Below are 14,471 nucleotides of genomic sequence, written 5' to 3' on the forward strand. Positions count from 1 at the left end.
TATGAGATTTTTTCATATCACGATATGTTTTTTTCATTTCAGGCGATAACGATATCTATCACGATATAAGCCAAATAACTATATTTGTAAGATTTAAATGTGCCGTTGCTCACAAGTAAAATGTGAAATAATCAGCAGCTTGTTTTTATTTAAATATTTATTTCCCATAATAAGTTCAACAGGGTAGATGTACTTAAGGAACATGAGACTTTTTCAGATAAATAAAGGCAAATATTGCAAACTACACAAAAGGCAGCCGCTAAAGCGTTTAAGTTTCAAAATAGAACAAACGAAACAGACTAAATTGTCAATTCCACTTAGAAACAAAATATTAATTCTAAAAATAAATCTTAGTTTGTTTTACAGAAGAACAGACAAAACTGACTAACTTTTGTCAATATCAAATAAACTGAGAACTAAAAGGAAATTCTCAATCTCTCCTTGTTGTATAGCTGAGCTTTTCAAACAGTTTTAACAGTTACTTTAGTCTGACAAAAGCCGAATGACGAATTAGCGCTTCCAGTCAGAGACTGAGGCTACGTCCACACGTACACGGGTATTTTTGAAAACGGAGATTTTCCGTTTTCGTTTTAAAAAATAATCCCGTCCACACATAAAGGCAGAAATGAAGGAAAACGCTGCTATGAACATGCCAAAGCAGCAGGTGGCGCTAGATTCCTAACCGTGCAGAAATGTTGGCCAATCAGAAGTCTAGAAGCCTCGGTGGGAAAAAGTAAACAAAGCTGGGGCATAGAAGCAGAACCGAGTCGTATGTGTGGAGGGACAGTAACTGTGTGTATATGTAAGCATTTAAACACTGCAGAGAGTAGAATTAACAGTAACAGTATTGTAGAAATTCATTTCACCGAAACAATAACGTGGCGCACAGTGTGACGTCAAAAAATGCGCACACCTTTGACGCTGCGTTTTCTCCGTTTTTCTAGTCCACACGTAAATGCAAAAACGAGTTTTCAAAAATATCCACCCTGGCCGGAGTTTTTAAAAATCTCGTTTTCAGTGACCAAAAACGCCGTTTACGTGTGGACGAAAGGTGCAAACGCATAGAAAAATCTGCGTTTTCAAAAATACCCGGGTACGTGTGGACGTAGCGCATGCACCAGTTTATTGTATTTCCAGACTTGCTTTCGGCACAATTTACAGTGCACGCTACTCTGTTTTTTGTCAGACTTGAAATAGCCGAAATACCTTCACACTACGGAACTTCTATGGCTCTTCCGTTCGACAATCTCTCCGGCGTTGGAACCATCATCTGTTTTCTCTTCGGTCACGCTCATTTCCTCCATTACCCGGGCGGTACGGTGGCTGGCTGCTTCCCAAACAAATACACATGTGCGGCTTGGCACTTGTGCTGTACGTAACAAGTCACGTGACGTGACGCTGCGGCTGTGATTGGTTCGGCTCTGCGCTACGTTAATTTGGATTGGCTGTTCTTTTTTTTTTTTTTTTTTTTTTTTTTAAGAGGACAAGAGCGGCGAGGTCTATCGCAATAGTTTAATTTTTCTATCGAGAAAAAGTTATATCGCGATACATATCGTTATGTTCTATCTCCCAGCTCTACCACTGACACAGCGGCCAGAGAGGCAAAAGAACAGCACATCAAGAAGGCCCTGAGTAAATGTGGTTATCCCAGACTGGACTTTTGTCAAAGCTGGAAAGGCACCTAAAGAAAGCTCCAGCCTGATCCAGGAGAGAAGGACAACCGCTGCCCAAGTGAAAACCTGTAGTGATCCCATATGTGTCAGGAGTATCGGAGCAGTTGAGACACATTTTTTCTAAACACCGGGTCTCTGTGGCTTTTAAACCCCAAAACACGCCGCCTTGGTCCACCCGGATCGGGTCCCGACACAAACAGAGTAACATAGTGTACGCTGTTAAGTGCCAGGAGGATTGCCAGGATTTATACATCGGGAAACCAAACAACCTCTGGCGAAGCGGATGGCACAACACAGAAGAGCTACCTCGTCAGGCCAGGACTCTGCAGTCTATTTACACCTACAGGCCAGTGGACACTCTTTCAATGATGAGGATGTACACATCCTGGACAGGGAGGAACGCTGGTTTGAGCGCGGAGTCAAGGAGGCCATTTACGTGAAAAGGGAAAGACCATCTCTGAATCGAGGAGGGGGCCTAAGGGTACATCTTTCACCATCTTACAATGCTGTGATTGCAGCCATTCCCCAACTCTCTGTGAATGGTACTCATGGCCATACATGGTTTGATCAGTGGGTTTTGGTCAGTGGTTGTTGATCAATGGTCATGAGAATTTGCATAATTAGATTAAGGAACTGACCTCCCAGCCCATTGTTCCTTCAGTGGGCTGGTTTCAGTCATTATGCAAATGTACTGTTTATAAGATTTGGGGAAACCTGCAGTCAGCTGAGACTGAAGAAGTCACTTGGATGAGTGACGAAACGTTTCTCCCACAAAACGCTACGTCCAGATGAACAGAATCAACTTTTGGAGATTTACACCAGTTTCGCATACCTGATTATCTGTGTGGTAGCAGGCAAGAAACCCATGAACAACTGCAAACGAACACTCCCTCGCTTCCTAAAATGGTTAATAAATAAATAGCATTTATATTTTGTGACAATGATCAAAGAGGCTTCCTTAGTAAGTTCTCTACCCAGTGGACGGACTCCTGCTTTGTCACCTTTGACTCCAGGTGCAGAATTTTATTTTATTTTTTTCTACAGCATAGCGAGACATAGCTCTCCACCCTGCTGCAGGTTCTGGTTAGGGTGGCTCTCCACAACCAATCAAAACTGGCATCACAGGCTGTAGTCAGAGACTGTCAAATAAAGTCTCCATCCATCCATTCGCTTCCGCTTATCCTTTTCAGGGTCGCGGGGGGCGCTGGAGCCTATCCCAGCTGTCATAGGGCGAAGGCGGGGTACACCCTGGACAGGTCGCCAGTCTGTCGCAGGGCCAACACACAGGGACAGACAACCATCCTCCATCACTCCACATTCACACCTAGTGACAATTTGGATTATCCAATTAACCTATCCCCACAAGCTGCATGTCTTTGGACGGTGGGAGGAAGCCGGAGTACCCGGAGAGAACCCACGCAAACACGGGGAGAACATGCAAACTCCACACAGAAAGACCCCGGCCTGATGGTGGAATTGAACTCAGGACCTTCTTGCTGTGCAGCAACAGTGCTAACTACCGTGCCACCGTGCTGCCTCAAATAAAGTCTGTTCCACCAAAGGACAAGGGACTTGAGACAGGTGAAGGATATTGAGGACCAGCCTACTTGTAGGGATATGAGATGGTGAGGACTGAAACTAGTTGGCAGTGACAGACTTTTCAAAATAACTGTGGTGGATTGGTTACTAGTAAATCAATAATGTTAAATGTAATTAAAAGTAATGGGTGACTCGCCAAAGCAAAATGTAACTGTGGGGAAACTATGCTAACGCAAACTGAAGTAGGAAGAAACTGGACAATAAATGCCACACTTTCAAAATCTTCCCTTGATCATTTTTAAAAATTATTTCTATTATTATCATCGTCATCATCATTAAGTCCAGTCATGCAAACTTTAGCGGAATGTGAAAGGACCGACTTTAAAATGAACTTCCTGAATGAACAGCTGAGCAGTTGTCTGTGCTTGTTCATTATCTGTTGAGTGTTTGTATTACGTCCTGTGCCACAGCTTCCTGCTCCCATTTAGCTCCTGTTGATTCTGCTCCTGCTCTGTTAGCTGTGGTGGTTGTTGTTGTTGCTGTTGTTGCTCATCCTCTCATGTCCAAATTGCTAATCTGTGCTTTGCCTCGGCTCTCTGCTGTGTGTTGTCCTGGATGTTTGTCTCGTCTTGTTCCCATACGACTTGTCTGTCTCCCCTCTTCAAATGATTGTGATATCAACATTGGCTTGCATTTGCCTTGCCCCACCATGTACCACCAACCCCCCCTCCATCTCATTCCCTCACCCCTTACAATCATGACTGGCTGTTGCGGTGACGACTTCCCTGCTGTCCTGCGTTCCTCCTTCCTGCACTTCCTGCTTGCTTGGCTTGTGGCACCCTGCCTTGCCCATGTCCTATACCATTTGGTGACTGCCCTCCCATGCGCTGTCTGTGGTTGACTGTGCTGTGGGGAATGGTGTAGTTCACCAAAATTTGGGCTTCTTGCTAACAGGTACCACTACTGCGAAAAGTGTTTCAACGAGATCCAGGGAGAGACCGTTTCCCTGGGTGACGACCCCACCCAGCCACAGACGTGAGTATTAGTTAATAAAATGTGATTTTTGAACTTAAATGTCACCTTTCAGCATGCTAGATGCTTTTTAATGCTTTCCAGTTAATCTCTTGTGTGAGTCTACACTGTTCATTTCTATTATAGGAAAAAAAGAAACTGCAATAGGTGTTCTTAAATTATATTTCATGGTGTAAACTTTACCAGCAAAGCCATGGGATGTAGACTCCACACCTAATATTTGATTTAGCAGATTTTAATACGTCAACGAGAAAAGAAAATGAACATTTCTGCATTCCACTCAATTTCTAATCAAAATTAATTTCCTCAGCATGCCCCTGAAAGAGATTTTATCAAGTGTTTTGCAATAATTTATTTTCAATTTCCACCTGCTACAGTTTTACAGTATCCCTCTTTGTTGGTTTTAGATCAATAAGCAAGGATCAGTTTGAGAAGAAGAAGAACGACACACTGGACCCTGAGCTGTAAGTCTGCCTTTTGTCGTGGGCAAATTTAATTTTTGTGGTGGGGTGAAGAGATTTGGTCTAAGCTGTGTCCTCCCCTCTGTCCCTGTCGTCAGGTTTGTTGAATGTATGGATTGTGGTCGGAAGATGCATCAGATATGCGTCTTGCACAATGAAACAATCTGGCCAGAAGGGTAAATAGCCTTTTTGTTTCCATTTGTTTGATTTCTGTGAAAGTCCAGCTGGTTTGGTAAAAACTGATTTTGTTTTTTATCCATCTTGTTTCTGTTTCATAGTTTTGTATGTGATGGCTGCTTAAAGAAGTCGAATAAGGCGAGGAAGGAAAACAAGTATTCTGCCAAAAGTAAGTGGACATTTGTGAGCTCACTTTTGTAATTGTGCAGCTTTTAGTGTTTCACGCAGATCAGTTTGTCGTTGGTGCAATGTGGGTGTATATACATAAAATTATACCCGAATTAACTTTGGCTATATGTTGCTCATATAACCATTTGACCAAACTCTGACATAAAATAATAATTACAGCTAAAGTTTGTGTTGGCTTTCCTCCAGCTTGATGTCTTTCCCTGCAGTTGTTCAGAGTGTGTTAGACGTACACTTACCAACAGAAGTTTTTATATTTGTCATTTCGTGCTGGCTGTTTTATACAGTTGTCGACTAACTTAACTGTCCCACAGGGTTGCCCCAAACGAAGTTGGGGGTTTTTCTGGAGCAAAGGGTGAACGACTTCTTAAAGCGACAGGCCCACCCAGAGTCTGGAGAGGTCTTCATTCGTGTTGTTCATGTATCTGATAAAGTCGTGGAGGTCAAACCAGGCATGAAGTCCAGGTACAACACTCTTCATCCAGAGCTGGAGCTAGGTTTTACCTACATCAGCTCTTGTGTGTCAACTAGATCAAGGCGTTTTGGGAATTCAAGTTGAAATCTTGCGTCTGGTAAAACCTGCAACATTTCATTAATTGAGATAAGGAAAGGTGTCAGTGTTTATTTGTGAATTAATTTTTCGATTTACTGAATTGTAAAGAACGGAGTAATGGATAGTTAAAGCTATAAATGCTTTTAAAACAAAAGATTTTGCCTTTAATTTAAAATTTCCTGAATGAAATAGTGTTGAAATGGAAGCTAACAGTGATTAAGCTAATAATTATGATGAAATAAATGCAATCTAGCTATCAGCTTGTTGCAGACGTCTGTGAGTATAGGCTTTCATTTGATTTGTACAGATTCACATTATTCACAGCTCCTGTATTAACTCGTGTTTTTGTCTCCAGATTTGTGGACAGCGGCGAGATGTCCGAGTCATTCCCATACAGGACTAAAGCCCTTTTTGCATTCGAGGACATTGATGGAGCAGACGTCTGTTTCTTTGGTATGCATGTTCAGGAGTATGGATCTGACTGCCCTCAGCCCAACCAGAGGTAAAGATATCACCATATTGTTAAACTTTTACCAAGTACTTTGTGTTTTTCTATGTTGGAATCATTTAAAATGCAGTTTTGACACAATGTTTTTTAAAGTTACATTTTTCTTCTTTCATCCACTCAGGCGAGTGTACATCTCCTACCTGGATAGCGTACACTTCTTTCGGCCGCGCTGTCTAAGAACAGCAGTTTACCATGAAATACTCATTGGCTACTTGGAGTACGTGAAGAAATTGGGGTGAGTGCTGCTACAAGACAAAACATTTATTTTTTTCCGGGCTACACAAATTCTTATAAAAAGTAGTTATTTTGATATAGTTAATTTGTCCAGTAGGTGTTTGATTTGTGTTCTCTTGTTTGAACTCGTAGCTACACCACCGGCCACATCTGGGCCTGCCCACCTAGCGAAGGCGACGACTACATCTTCCACTGTCACCCTGCAGATCAGAAGATCCCGAAGCCCAAACGCCTTCAGGAGTGGTACAAGAAAATGCTGGATAAAGCTGTGGCAGAACGGATAGTGCATGACTACAAGGTAAAGAGGCATTCTTTGACCTCTGGAGGATTTAGAACAGGAGTAAAGATAAACTTTATTGTATAATACATGCGTAATAACAATACTGTCTGTTTACCCCAAAAGGATATATTCAAGCAGGCGACAGAGGATCGTTTGACCAGTGCCAAGGAATTGCCTTACTTTGAGGGGGACTTTTGGCCTAATGTGCTGGAGGAGAGCATCAAGGAGCTGGAGCAGGAGGAGGAGGAGAGGAAAAGGGAGGAGAACAGCACTTCCAATGAGAGTGTTGATGTAAGAATTAACGACTCAATGTAGTTCTTGAATCTAAATGCACTGATTGAAAGAGGGGTGAATAAGGGTTAGCGTTGCAAACGTCAGTTTCTCATCAGTGTGATTGTTTTGTTTTAAACCACTTTTTTTTATTTTTTTTATTTTTTTGGTGCAGGACACAAAAGGAGACAGCAAAAATGCAAAGAAGAAGAACAACAAAAAGACTAGTAAGAACAAGAGCAGCCTGAGCCGAGCCAATAAGAAGAAGCCTGGGATGCCTAATGTGTCCAATGACCTATCACAGAAACTCTATGCCACTATGGAAAAACACAAAGAGGTATGTGGGGTGGGGGATTTTGAGGTTTTGCCATTTTTGGGGGGTGAGCTGCTGGCAAAAACGTGAAACTGTTTTAAAGACTACGTTTCATCTGATCGTCTCTCTTTTCCTCTCCTAGGTGTTCTTTGTGATTCGGCTGATTGCAGGCCCAATGGCAAATGCCTTGCCCCCTATTGCTGACCCAGATCCCCTGATGGCATGTGACCTCATGGATGGTCGTGATGCTTTCCTGACACTGGCCCGAGACAAGCACCTTGAATTCAGCTCGCTGAGGAGGTCCATGTGGAGCTCAACGTGCATGTTGGTGGAGTTGCACAACCAAAGCCAGGACCGCTTCGTTTACACGTGCAATGAGTGCAAACACCACGTGGAGACTCGCTTCCACTGTACTGTTTGTGAGGTGAGTTGGAAAGAGAAGTGAGGTGTGTTTGGTTTGTCTGATTTGTCCCAGGGCAAAATAGTTGGAGTTTGGCTTTATTATTATTACTGTTATTATTATTTTTATTATTGTAATTGTTCAAAAACCTCCAAGTTACATTTCTAACTGTCTCTATTGTCATCTGTTTTAGGATTACGACCTCTGCATCACATGCTACAACACTAAGGGACATGAGCACAAGATGGAGAAGTTAGGCCTCGGCTTGGATGATGAGAGCAGCAATCAGTCTGCCGCTGCCACTCAGAGTCCCGGAGATTCCCGTCGCCTCAGCATCCAGCGCTGTATCCAGTCGCTCGTCCACGCATGCCAGTGCCGAAATGCCAATTGCTCTCTGCCGTCCTGCCAGAAGATGAAACGTGTCGTTCAGCACACAAAAGGATGCAAGAGAAAAACCAACGGTGGCTGCCCCATCTGCAAGCAGCTTATCGCATTGTGTTGTTATCATGCTAAGCACTGTCAGGAAAACAAGTGCCCAGTCCCCTTCTGTCTAAATATCAAGCACAAGCTTCGCCAGCAGCAGCTGCAGCACAGGCTTCAGCAAGCTCAGATGCTGAGAAGGAGAATGGCCAGCATGCAGAGAGTGGGCCAGCCCGCTGCAGGAGGAGCACCTGGGGGAAATGGACAACCCTCTCCTGGAGCCAACAATGGAGCTACTGGTCCTGGTACCCCTACATCGGGAACGCAGCCCCCTACCCCACAGACACCTACCCAGAGTAACATGTCTGCACCTTCTCAGCAGCAGGGGGTTGGGATGGGTGGTATGGGAACTCCAGGTGAGCAACAGCAAGGTGGTGGCATCCCCCCTCAACACCATCTCCACCAGTTTCCGTCAGCAGGTGGAGGGGGGATGATGAATTCTCCTCAGCAGCAGATGGTACCTCAGCTTCAGCAGCAGCCACCAAATCTCCAGCAGCTCCAGCAGCAGCAGCATCCTGGTAGTTTGCCTCCATACAACCCCAGACCAGCTGGAGTCCCTCCTCTTCATCAGCCCCTTGGGAAACCTGGAATGGGTCCAGCAACCCCTCCTCAGCAACAACCACCACCCAATCAAGGCCAAGGGTCCATGGGTGTCCAAGGCCAGCAACAAGGGCCACCCCTGGCTGCTGTAGAGACGGCACTAAAAATCCAGCGCCTGGCAGAGACCCAGAGACAGATGGCTCACGCCCAAGCACACATGCGTGGCTTGGGACAGGGGGGCATGATACCTCCACATCCTCACCATCAGAACAACCAGGCCCAGATGAGAATGCCCCACATTGGGGCCCAGGGCATGCCGCTCCAGGCTCAGGGAGTTGATGGAAGGACTATGTTAGATCCACAGCAACCAGGAACGCTAGCAGGGATGCAACAGGGTGGTCCTCCGTCACAATTGCCGCCTCAAGTTCAGCAGCAGGTCCAGCCAGGTGGACAGCTTCAGCCAACAAACCAGCAGTGGGGTGCTGGGGGACCAACCATGAACCAACAACAACGGCCAAACATGATGGGTCATATGACACCACAGCAGCAGCCAGCAGTTCCCCAACCACAGCAACAAATGCTGAATCAGCAGCAGCCTCAACCAGGAAACCGAGGGTTGATGCAGGCAATTGGAGGAGCAGGGGGGGTACCTGCTTCATTAGTAGCTGGATCGGGGAACTTGCCACAGGCAGCACTACAAGATCTCCTGCGAGCGCTACGCTCCCCAAGCTCAGTCTTGCAACAGCAGCAAGTCCTCAACATCCTTCGTTCCAACCCAACGCTCATGGCTGCTTTTATTCGGCAGAGAGCAGCCAGGTATCAAGGTGCTCAGGGTGGCCCTGGAGGAGCAGGTGGGCCTCCGCAAGGAGGTCCTGGAGGTGTGCGTTTCCAAGGAGCTGCTGGAGGTCTGCCTGGTGTAGGAGCGCCTGGAGCCAACCAGCTTGCCAATATGGATGGACAACAGCAGGTTAATGTGAACCAGGCAGGCCAGCCAGGGATGAACATACCTCAGGGTGGAGCAGGGGGAGGAAATATGCCCACCATGGCTCAGCTTCAGCAGTTACAGCAGCGCCCGATGTTGCCAGGAAACTTACAGCAACAACAGCAAATGGCCACTTTGCAGCAGCAGCAGCAGCAGCAACAGCAGCAGCCACAGGGAGCAATGCAACCAGGTCAGCAAGGGAACATGGCCAATATGACACCACAGTTCAGAGAGATGTTTTTGAGAAGACTGCAGCAACAGCAACAGCAACAAATGGGGAACCACGGCCAGTTCCAGCAGCCTCAAGGACTCCAGCAGCAGCAACAAGGCCAGCAAAGCTTCATGCAGCCTGGCCAGGGACAGCCAGGGATACCCCCATCTTCTCAACCCCAACCTGGGGGTGGTGTAGGGGTTCCCCAGCAGCAAGGACCACCACCAGGTGGGCCAGGACAGCTAGGCCAGCAAGGCTACCAGATGTCACAAGTAGCTGCAGTGCTCCAGCACAGGCTGATGCAGCAGCAGCAGCAGCAAAATCAAATGGGTGGTCTTCAAGGACAAGATGTAGGCCCCAGTGGAGGCCCTGGAGGACCTCCACTCCAGCCTGGACAAGGTGGATCAGGGCCAGGGCAACAACCGCAGAGTGGTGCAGGTGGTGGCCCCCAAATGCCACAGACGTCCCAAGCCATGCTTGCCCAAAATATCCAGCAGAGGCTCCTGCAGCAGCAGCAACAGCAGCACCTTGGAGGGGGTTCTCCAGCCCACCATAGCAGTCCTATGAGTCCCCAGCAGCAGATGGCCCAGTCCCCCCATCACCACCTACAGGGACAAGGAGGACTTGGTCCAGCTGGATCGCTCAGCAGTCAGGTCCGGTCCCCTCAGCCCTCACCAAGGCCACAGTCGCAGCCTCCACGCTCCAGCCCGTCCCCACGCATGCAGCCTTCCTCCCAGCCTCAGCCCTCACCTCACCGCATCTCCCCTCAGACCCAGAGTGGGTCGCCCCACCCAGGGCATCTCAGTCAACATTACTCCAACATGGCACCACCCCAACCTCCACAACCCCAGCAACAGCAGCCAGGTAGTTCTGTAGATCCTAGTCAGTACAATTCGGACCAGAACTCTATTATGTCTCAGCTGAGTGGGATGACGGGGATGCACGGTGGACAAGGGGGGCAATCAGACATGTTGGGTGGGAACAACAACAGCGGCGGCAGCAACAACAACAACAACAACAACCAGGAGCTGGGAACGAACATTAACCACAACCTGATGTAGCCTTGACTCTGTACTGTCTCTCTCCGTCGTGATGCTCTGATCTGTTGCCCCAAATGACAAACTGCCATGAAAGGAGAGCGGGGCAGCTTTGGGGTTTTAGAAGTTTTTATTTTTTATTTAAATATTTTTCTGATGTATAAATATGAACTGAAAGCTTCCTTCCTATGGGAGATGCAACATCAATCTTAGAAGTCAATAATTGAATAAATTAAAACAATGGTAAGTTATTGCTGTTAATAAATATCTATATATTTTTGCCAATTGTGTACAAAAAAGGTGGAAGGTCAGTGTTTCAGGTTGAAGATATTACTTCTTTAAGTATATGACAATATTTTTGGGGACTGAGAATTTTTGCCTTTTTATGAATATTTTTAAGATTTCAAATGTTGCTAAAAATGAGAGTTGACATGATGTACTTTTTTTTTCTTATTCTTTTATTTTTTCTCCTCAAATACCCATCATGATTGTATCTATTTTGCAGAGTACGTTTATTTTATTTCTATATTATTATAATTATTATTATTTTGTGCCCTCGGCGATTCGTTAATCAGGCATCAACATATCTTCCGTTACCCGGCCCTTCTTCTGGACACACAAACGTAGATTTTTTTTTTCCAGTGACTGCAGCGATTCAGAAGTATATTTATTGGGTTTGTAGGTGGTTAGGAAGGTGTGTTCAATGCAGTTTGATTTATTTTTTACATTTTTTGACAGCTATCCCAGGTTTGTCTTCGTCAGGGTTTCTATAATTTGAATTAAACCGTAAGATCTTTTGTTTTTTTTCCTTATGGGGCCGCCTCTTCGCACTTCTCCTGTGAATGTGCACACTTTCTTCATCCTAACTTCTCCTGCTCCACAACCTGCGTACTATATACCTGTATTATAGCTGTTGAAGCTCGCTGATGATTTAAAAAAAAAAAAGAAAAAAAAAAGGTTGTGTGTACATATATTACAGCTGCATTTATGAACAGTAACCTGGAGAAGAGGTCGCTAAAATCCTGCGTTTATCCCCGAATCCCAACGGTTTTCCTTACATCCTTATCCTCCCCCCGTCCCACACCCTCACGACTGCCTCTCAGCCACAAGGTTTAATTCACTGTTAGTACTGTACAAATTAAGAAATGGTGGACTTGGATACTTTTTGTTTGTTTGTTTTTTCTTTTGTAATGAAAGTGAAAGATGTAAAATAAGTGTACATACTTTAAAATCTTATGAGCAGAACCATTTTCTGCTGTTGTTTCCTCTTGTTTGATTGAATATTTGCTTGTATGTGTTTGGAAAAAAAAAGTGCTCCTGAGCTACTGTACAGTATTGTTTTGTTTTGTTTTCTATAATGTACAGTATGGGGTGTAGTCGGTCACAAGCACCAATGCGCCTTTTTCTGTGTAAGGTTTTAGGGAGGCTATAGCAACCGAGTCACACACCTAAACAATCTCAGCAGTTAAGACAGGAAACCTGTACGACGATGAGCCGAAGCTGGGGTCGGTTAGAGGTGTGACCTAAGAGTTCAAATTTGGTCATTTAGCTTTTTATGGAGAGGACTGAAGACACAATATTCACATGCTCACTATTTTTCTTAAAGGTCGGGCTTGCTGGGTATGGGGAAGGGAATGCATCAGAAACCAGGTGGCAATATATCTTGAGACTTATTTTATAAGAAAAAAAAAAAACAAGGAAAAACTGTCTTTTATAAATAGATATATTATTTAATTTTATTTTTTGGAAATAAAACTTGAAGCTACAGGAATTAATAGATAAAACATGCTTTGTTTTTGTATTAAAGATGTTATGGTGATGCAAAAAGAACCTGCAGACAGTCTTTCAGTTCGCCTGGGGAGGCCTTGGAGTATATTATACCATCCTTTTTTTTTTTTTTTCTTTTCTTTTTGGTTGTTTTGAAGAAATGTTTCATGTACATGAATATAGTTGTAAACATACTGAATCACTGTACAAACTGATGGCAACTGAACAAATAGTTTTGTTTTTATCATTTCTTTTTCCTAAAGAGACTGGAAGTAAGACTATTTAAATATTTGTTTAGTATTCAAATGGAATCTTTGACCACTCTCTTCTTTTCTTTTCTTTTTTGTTCTTGTTAACAGTTTTGGTGCTTGCTGAGAGAAAGCAAAAATAACTGTTGCTCCATTTTCATTAGTTTCTTTTAAGTTATTTTGGTGGTCTGATTGTTTTTGTTTTTGCCAATAAATTAATTGTACAATAAAGTATGTTTGTACCATTGGGAAAAAATACTTTTTTTCCCCCTGTCAGTTATTAATGACAATATGATGCATCTGCGCATCAGTCAGAAGCCTGTGCCATTTGAAGATGGACAGTAAATAAGTCTAAAAAAATTCCACATTTAAGTGATGAAGAGCTTTAAAGGGTTTTTGCCAGAGGACACTGAAAATTATTTTGTCATCCTGTGGGGACGAGTTTGTTCAGCTCTAGCATCTTAGAAGGAAGTTGTGTCAGCATGTTTTCTGTTAAATGATCAGATATTATCAGATATTTTTCAAACTCTTAAATACATGTGTATATAGTCCTTAAAATTTACTATATCTTGTACTAAGTGCCAAACTGGAGTTCTTGAATTGTCATTTGAAGCTGCCTTCAGAAAAACGAATCTGTCCGAGTTTTAAGCCTGAGATTTGTTTTTTCCAAGTTCCTTCCTTACAGACCACAACTGTGTAGGTAAGAATAATGTATTTACTTATGGTTTCAAGTTAAGCATCTTAGGGGAATGACTGTTTTTAATGGCTTTTTATCACCGTGTTGTGCAAAGTGATGCAAATGCATCAGCTGTTCCAAGTTCTCCAGTAAGAGCATTTTGTTGGTTTTGTTTTTACTAGCCTAAATTAGCATCACAGTAAGTTCAAATAAAATGCAGTAAATTAAAGATGCAATTTGCTAATTAAGCTGTCTAAACTGTGCTAAGATTAGCTGATAAATCTCCAGCTCTACCCTCTCAATCAAATATGGACATGCATACTTAAAAAAACAAAACAAAAACAAATATGGAGATGGGGAAAAATGCTAAACCTGAGCTTTCATCATTCTCCACAAACCAACAATGGACTGATGGCTGCATCCATCATTTATATACAGTCAAAGGTCTAAATATGTGAAAACTATCAAGTCAAAGAAACAAAGTTTAAACTGCTTTTAAAAAAACCTCTGCATTAATACTTTTTGAACGTCCCCCAACGTTATTCCTAAACATGGCATTAGAGATATTACAGACCATGTCTGCAGTAGAAAAGTATGACCATTTAAGACAATGTAATATGACTGTAAATTAAGTACAACGATTTAGGTTTTTCTAAGAAAAGAATAGGACATATAATAAATATATATTTAATGGTACACTGAGTAAAATTTCACCACTAGATAGCAGTAGATTGCAGTCACGTGAATTCTGTTCTGCCAATTCAAGTAGGTAATCCCAGCTGCACCTGCAGTGAGTCTACGCTGTCAGTCTGCTGTGTATATTTACTCTGGAACAGGCTGTAAAACTTTGTGAAATGAGTCCAATACAATATATGTCTTTCTTTAGTCTTTTCACTTGTTAGCT

At 43.7% G+C, this 14,471-nt stretch overlaps 1 protein-coding gene across 5 annotated transcripts in view; it reads left to right on the forward strand.

The window, feature by feature from the left end:
• ep300a (E1A binding protein p300 a) overlaps positions 1–13,125 on the forward strand; it is a 37,326-nt gene extending 24,201 nt beyond the window's left edge. For 3 of the 5 annotated variants that reach the window (XM_042227078.1, XM_042227081.1, XM_042227079.1), the window contains exons 20-31: positions 4,137–4,247; positions 4,652–4,708; positions 4,804–4,881; positions 4,984–5,051; positions 5,383–5,533; positions 5,977–6,123; positions 6,251–6,364; positions 6,496–6,661; positions 6,767–6,934; positions 7,089–7,250; positions 7,369–7,650; positions 7,820–13,125. In XM_042227078.1, coding sequence (XP_042083012.1) covers positions 4,137–4,247; positions 4,652–4,708; positions 4,804–4,881; positions 4,984–5,051; positions 5,383–5,533; positions 5,977–6,123; positions 6,251–6,364; positions 6,496–6,661; positions 6,767–6,934; positions 7,089–7,250; positions 7,369–7,650; positions 7,820–10,900 — 4,585 coding nt within the window. In that variant the 3' untranslated portion in view covers positions 10,901–13,125. The remainder of the gene's footprint in view (positions 1–4,136; positions 4,248–4,651; positions 4,709–4,803; positions 4,882–4,983; positions 5,052–5,382; positions 5,534–5,976; positions 6,124–6,250; positions 6,365–6,495; positions 6,662–6,766; positions 6,935–7,088; positions 7,251–7,368; positions 7,651–7,819) is intronic. The other 2 variants (XM_042227080.1, XM_042227082.1) reach the window with 1 other exon arrangement.
• Positions 13,126–14,471: the final 1,346 nt, after the last annotated feature.

The sequence above is a fragment of the Haplochromis burtoni genome, unplaced genomic scaffold, assembly GCF_018398535.1.
Source record: "Haplochromis burtoni strain Fernald_Lab_line unplaced genomic scaffold, NCSU_Asbu1 Contig_242, whole genome shotgun sequence".
NCBI lineage: Eukaryota > Metazoa > Chordata > Actinopteri > Cichliformes > Cichlidae > Haplochromis > Haplochromis burtoni.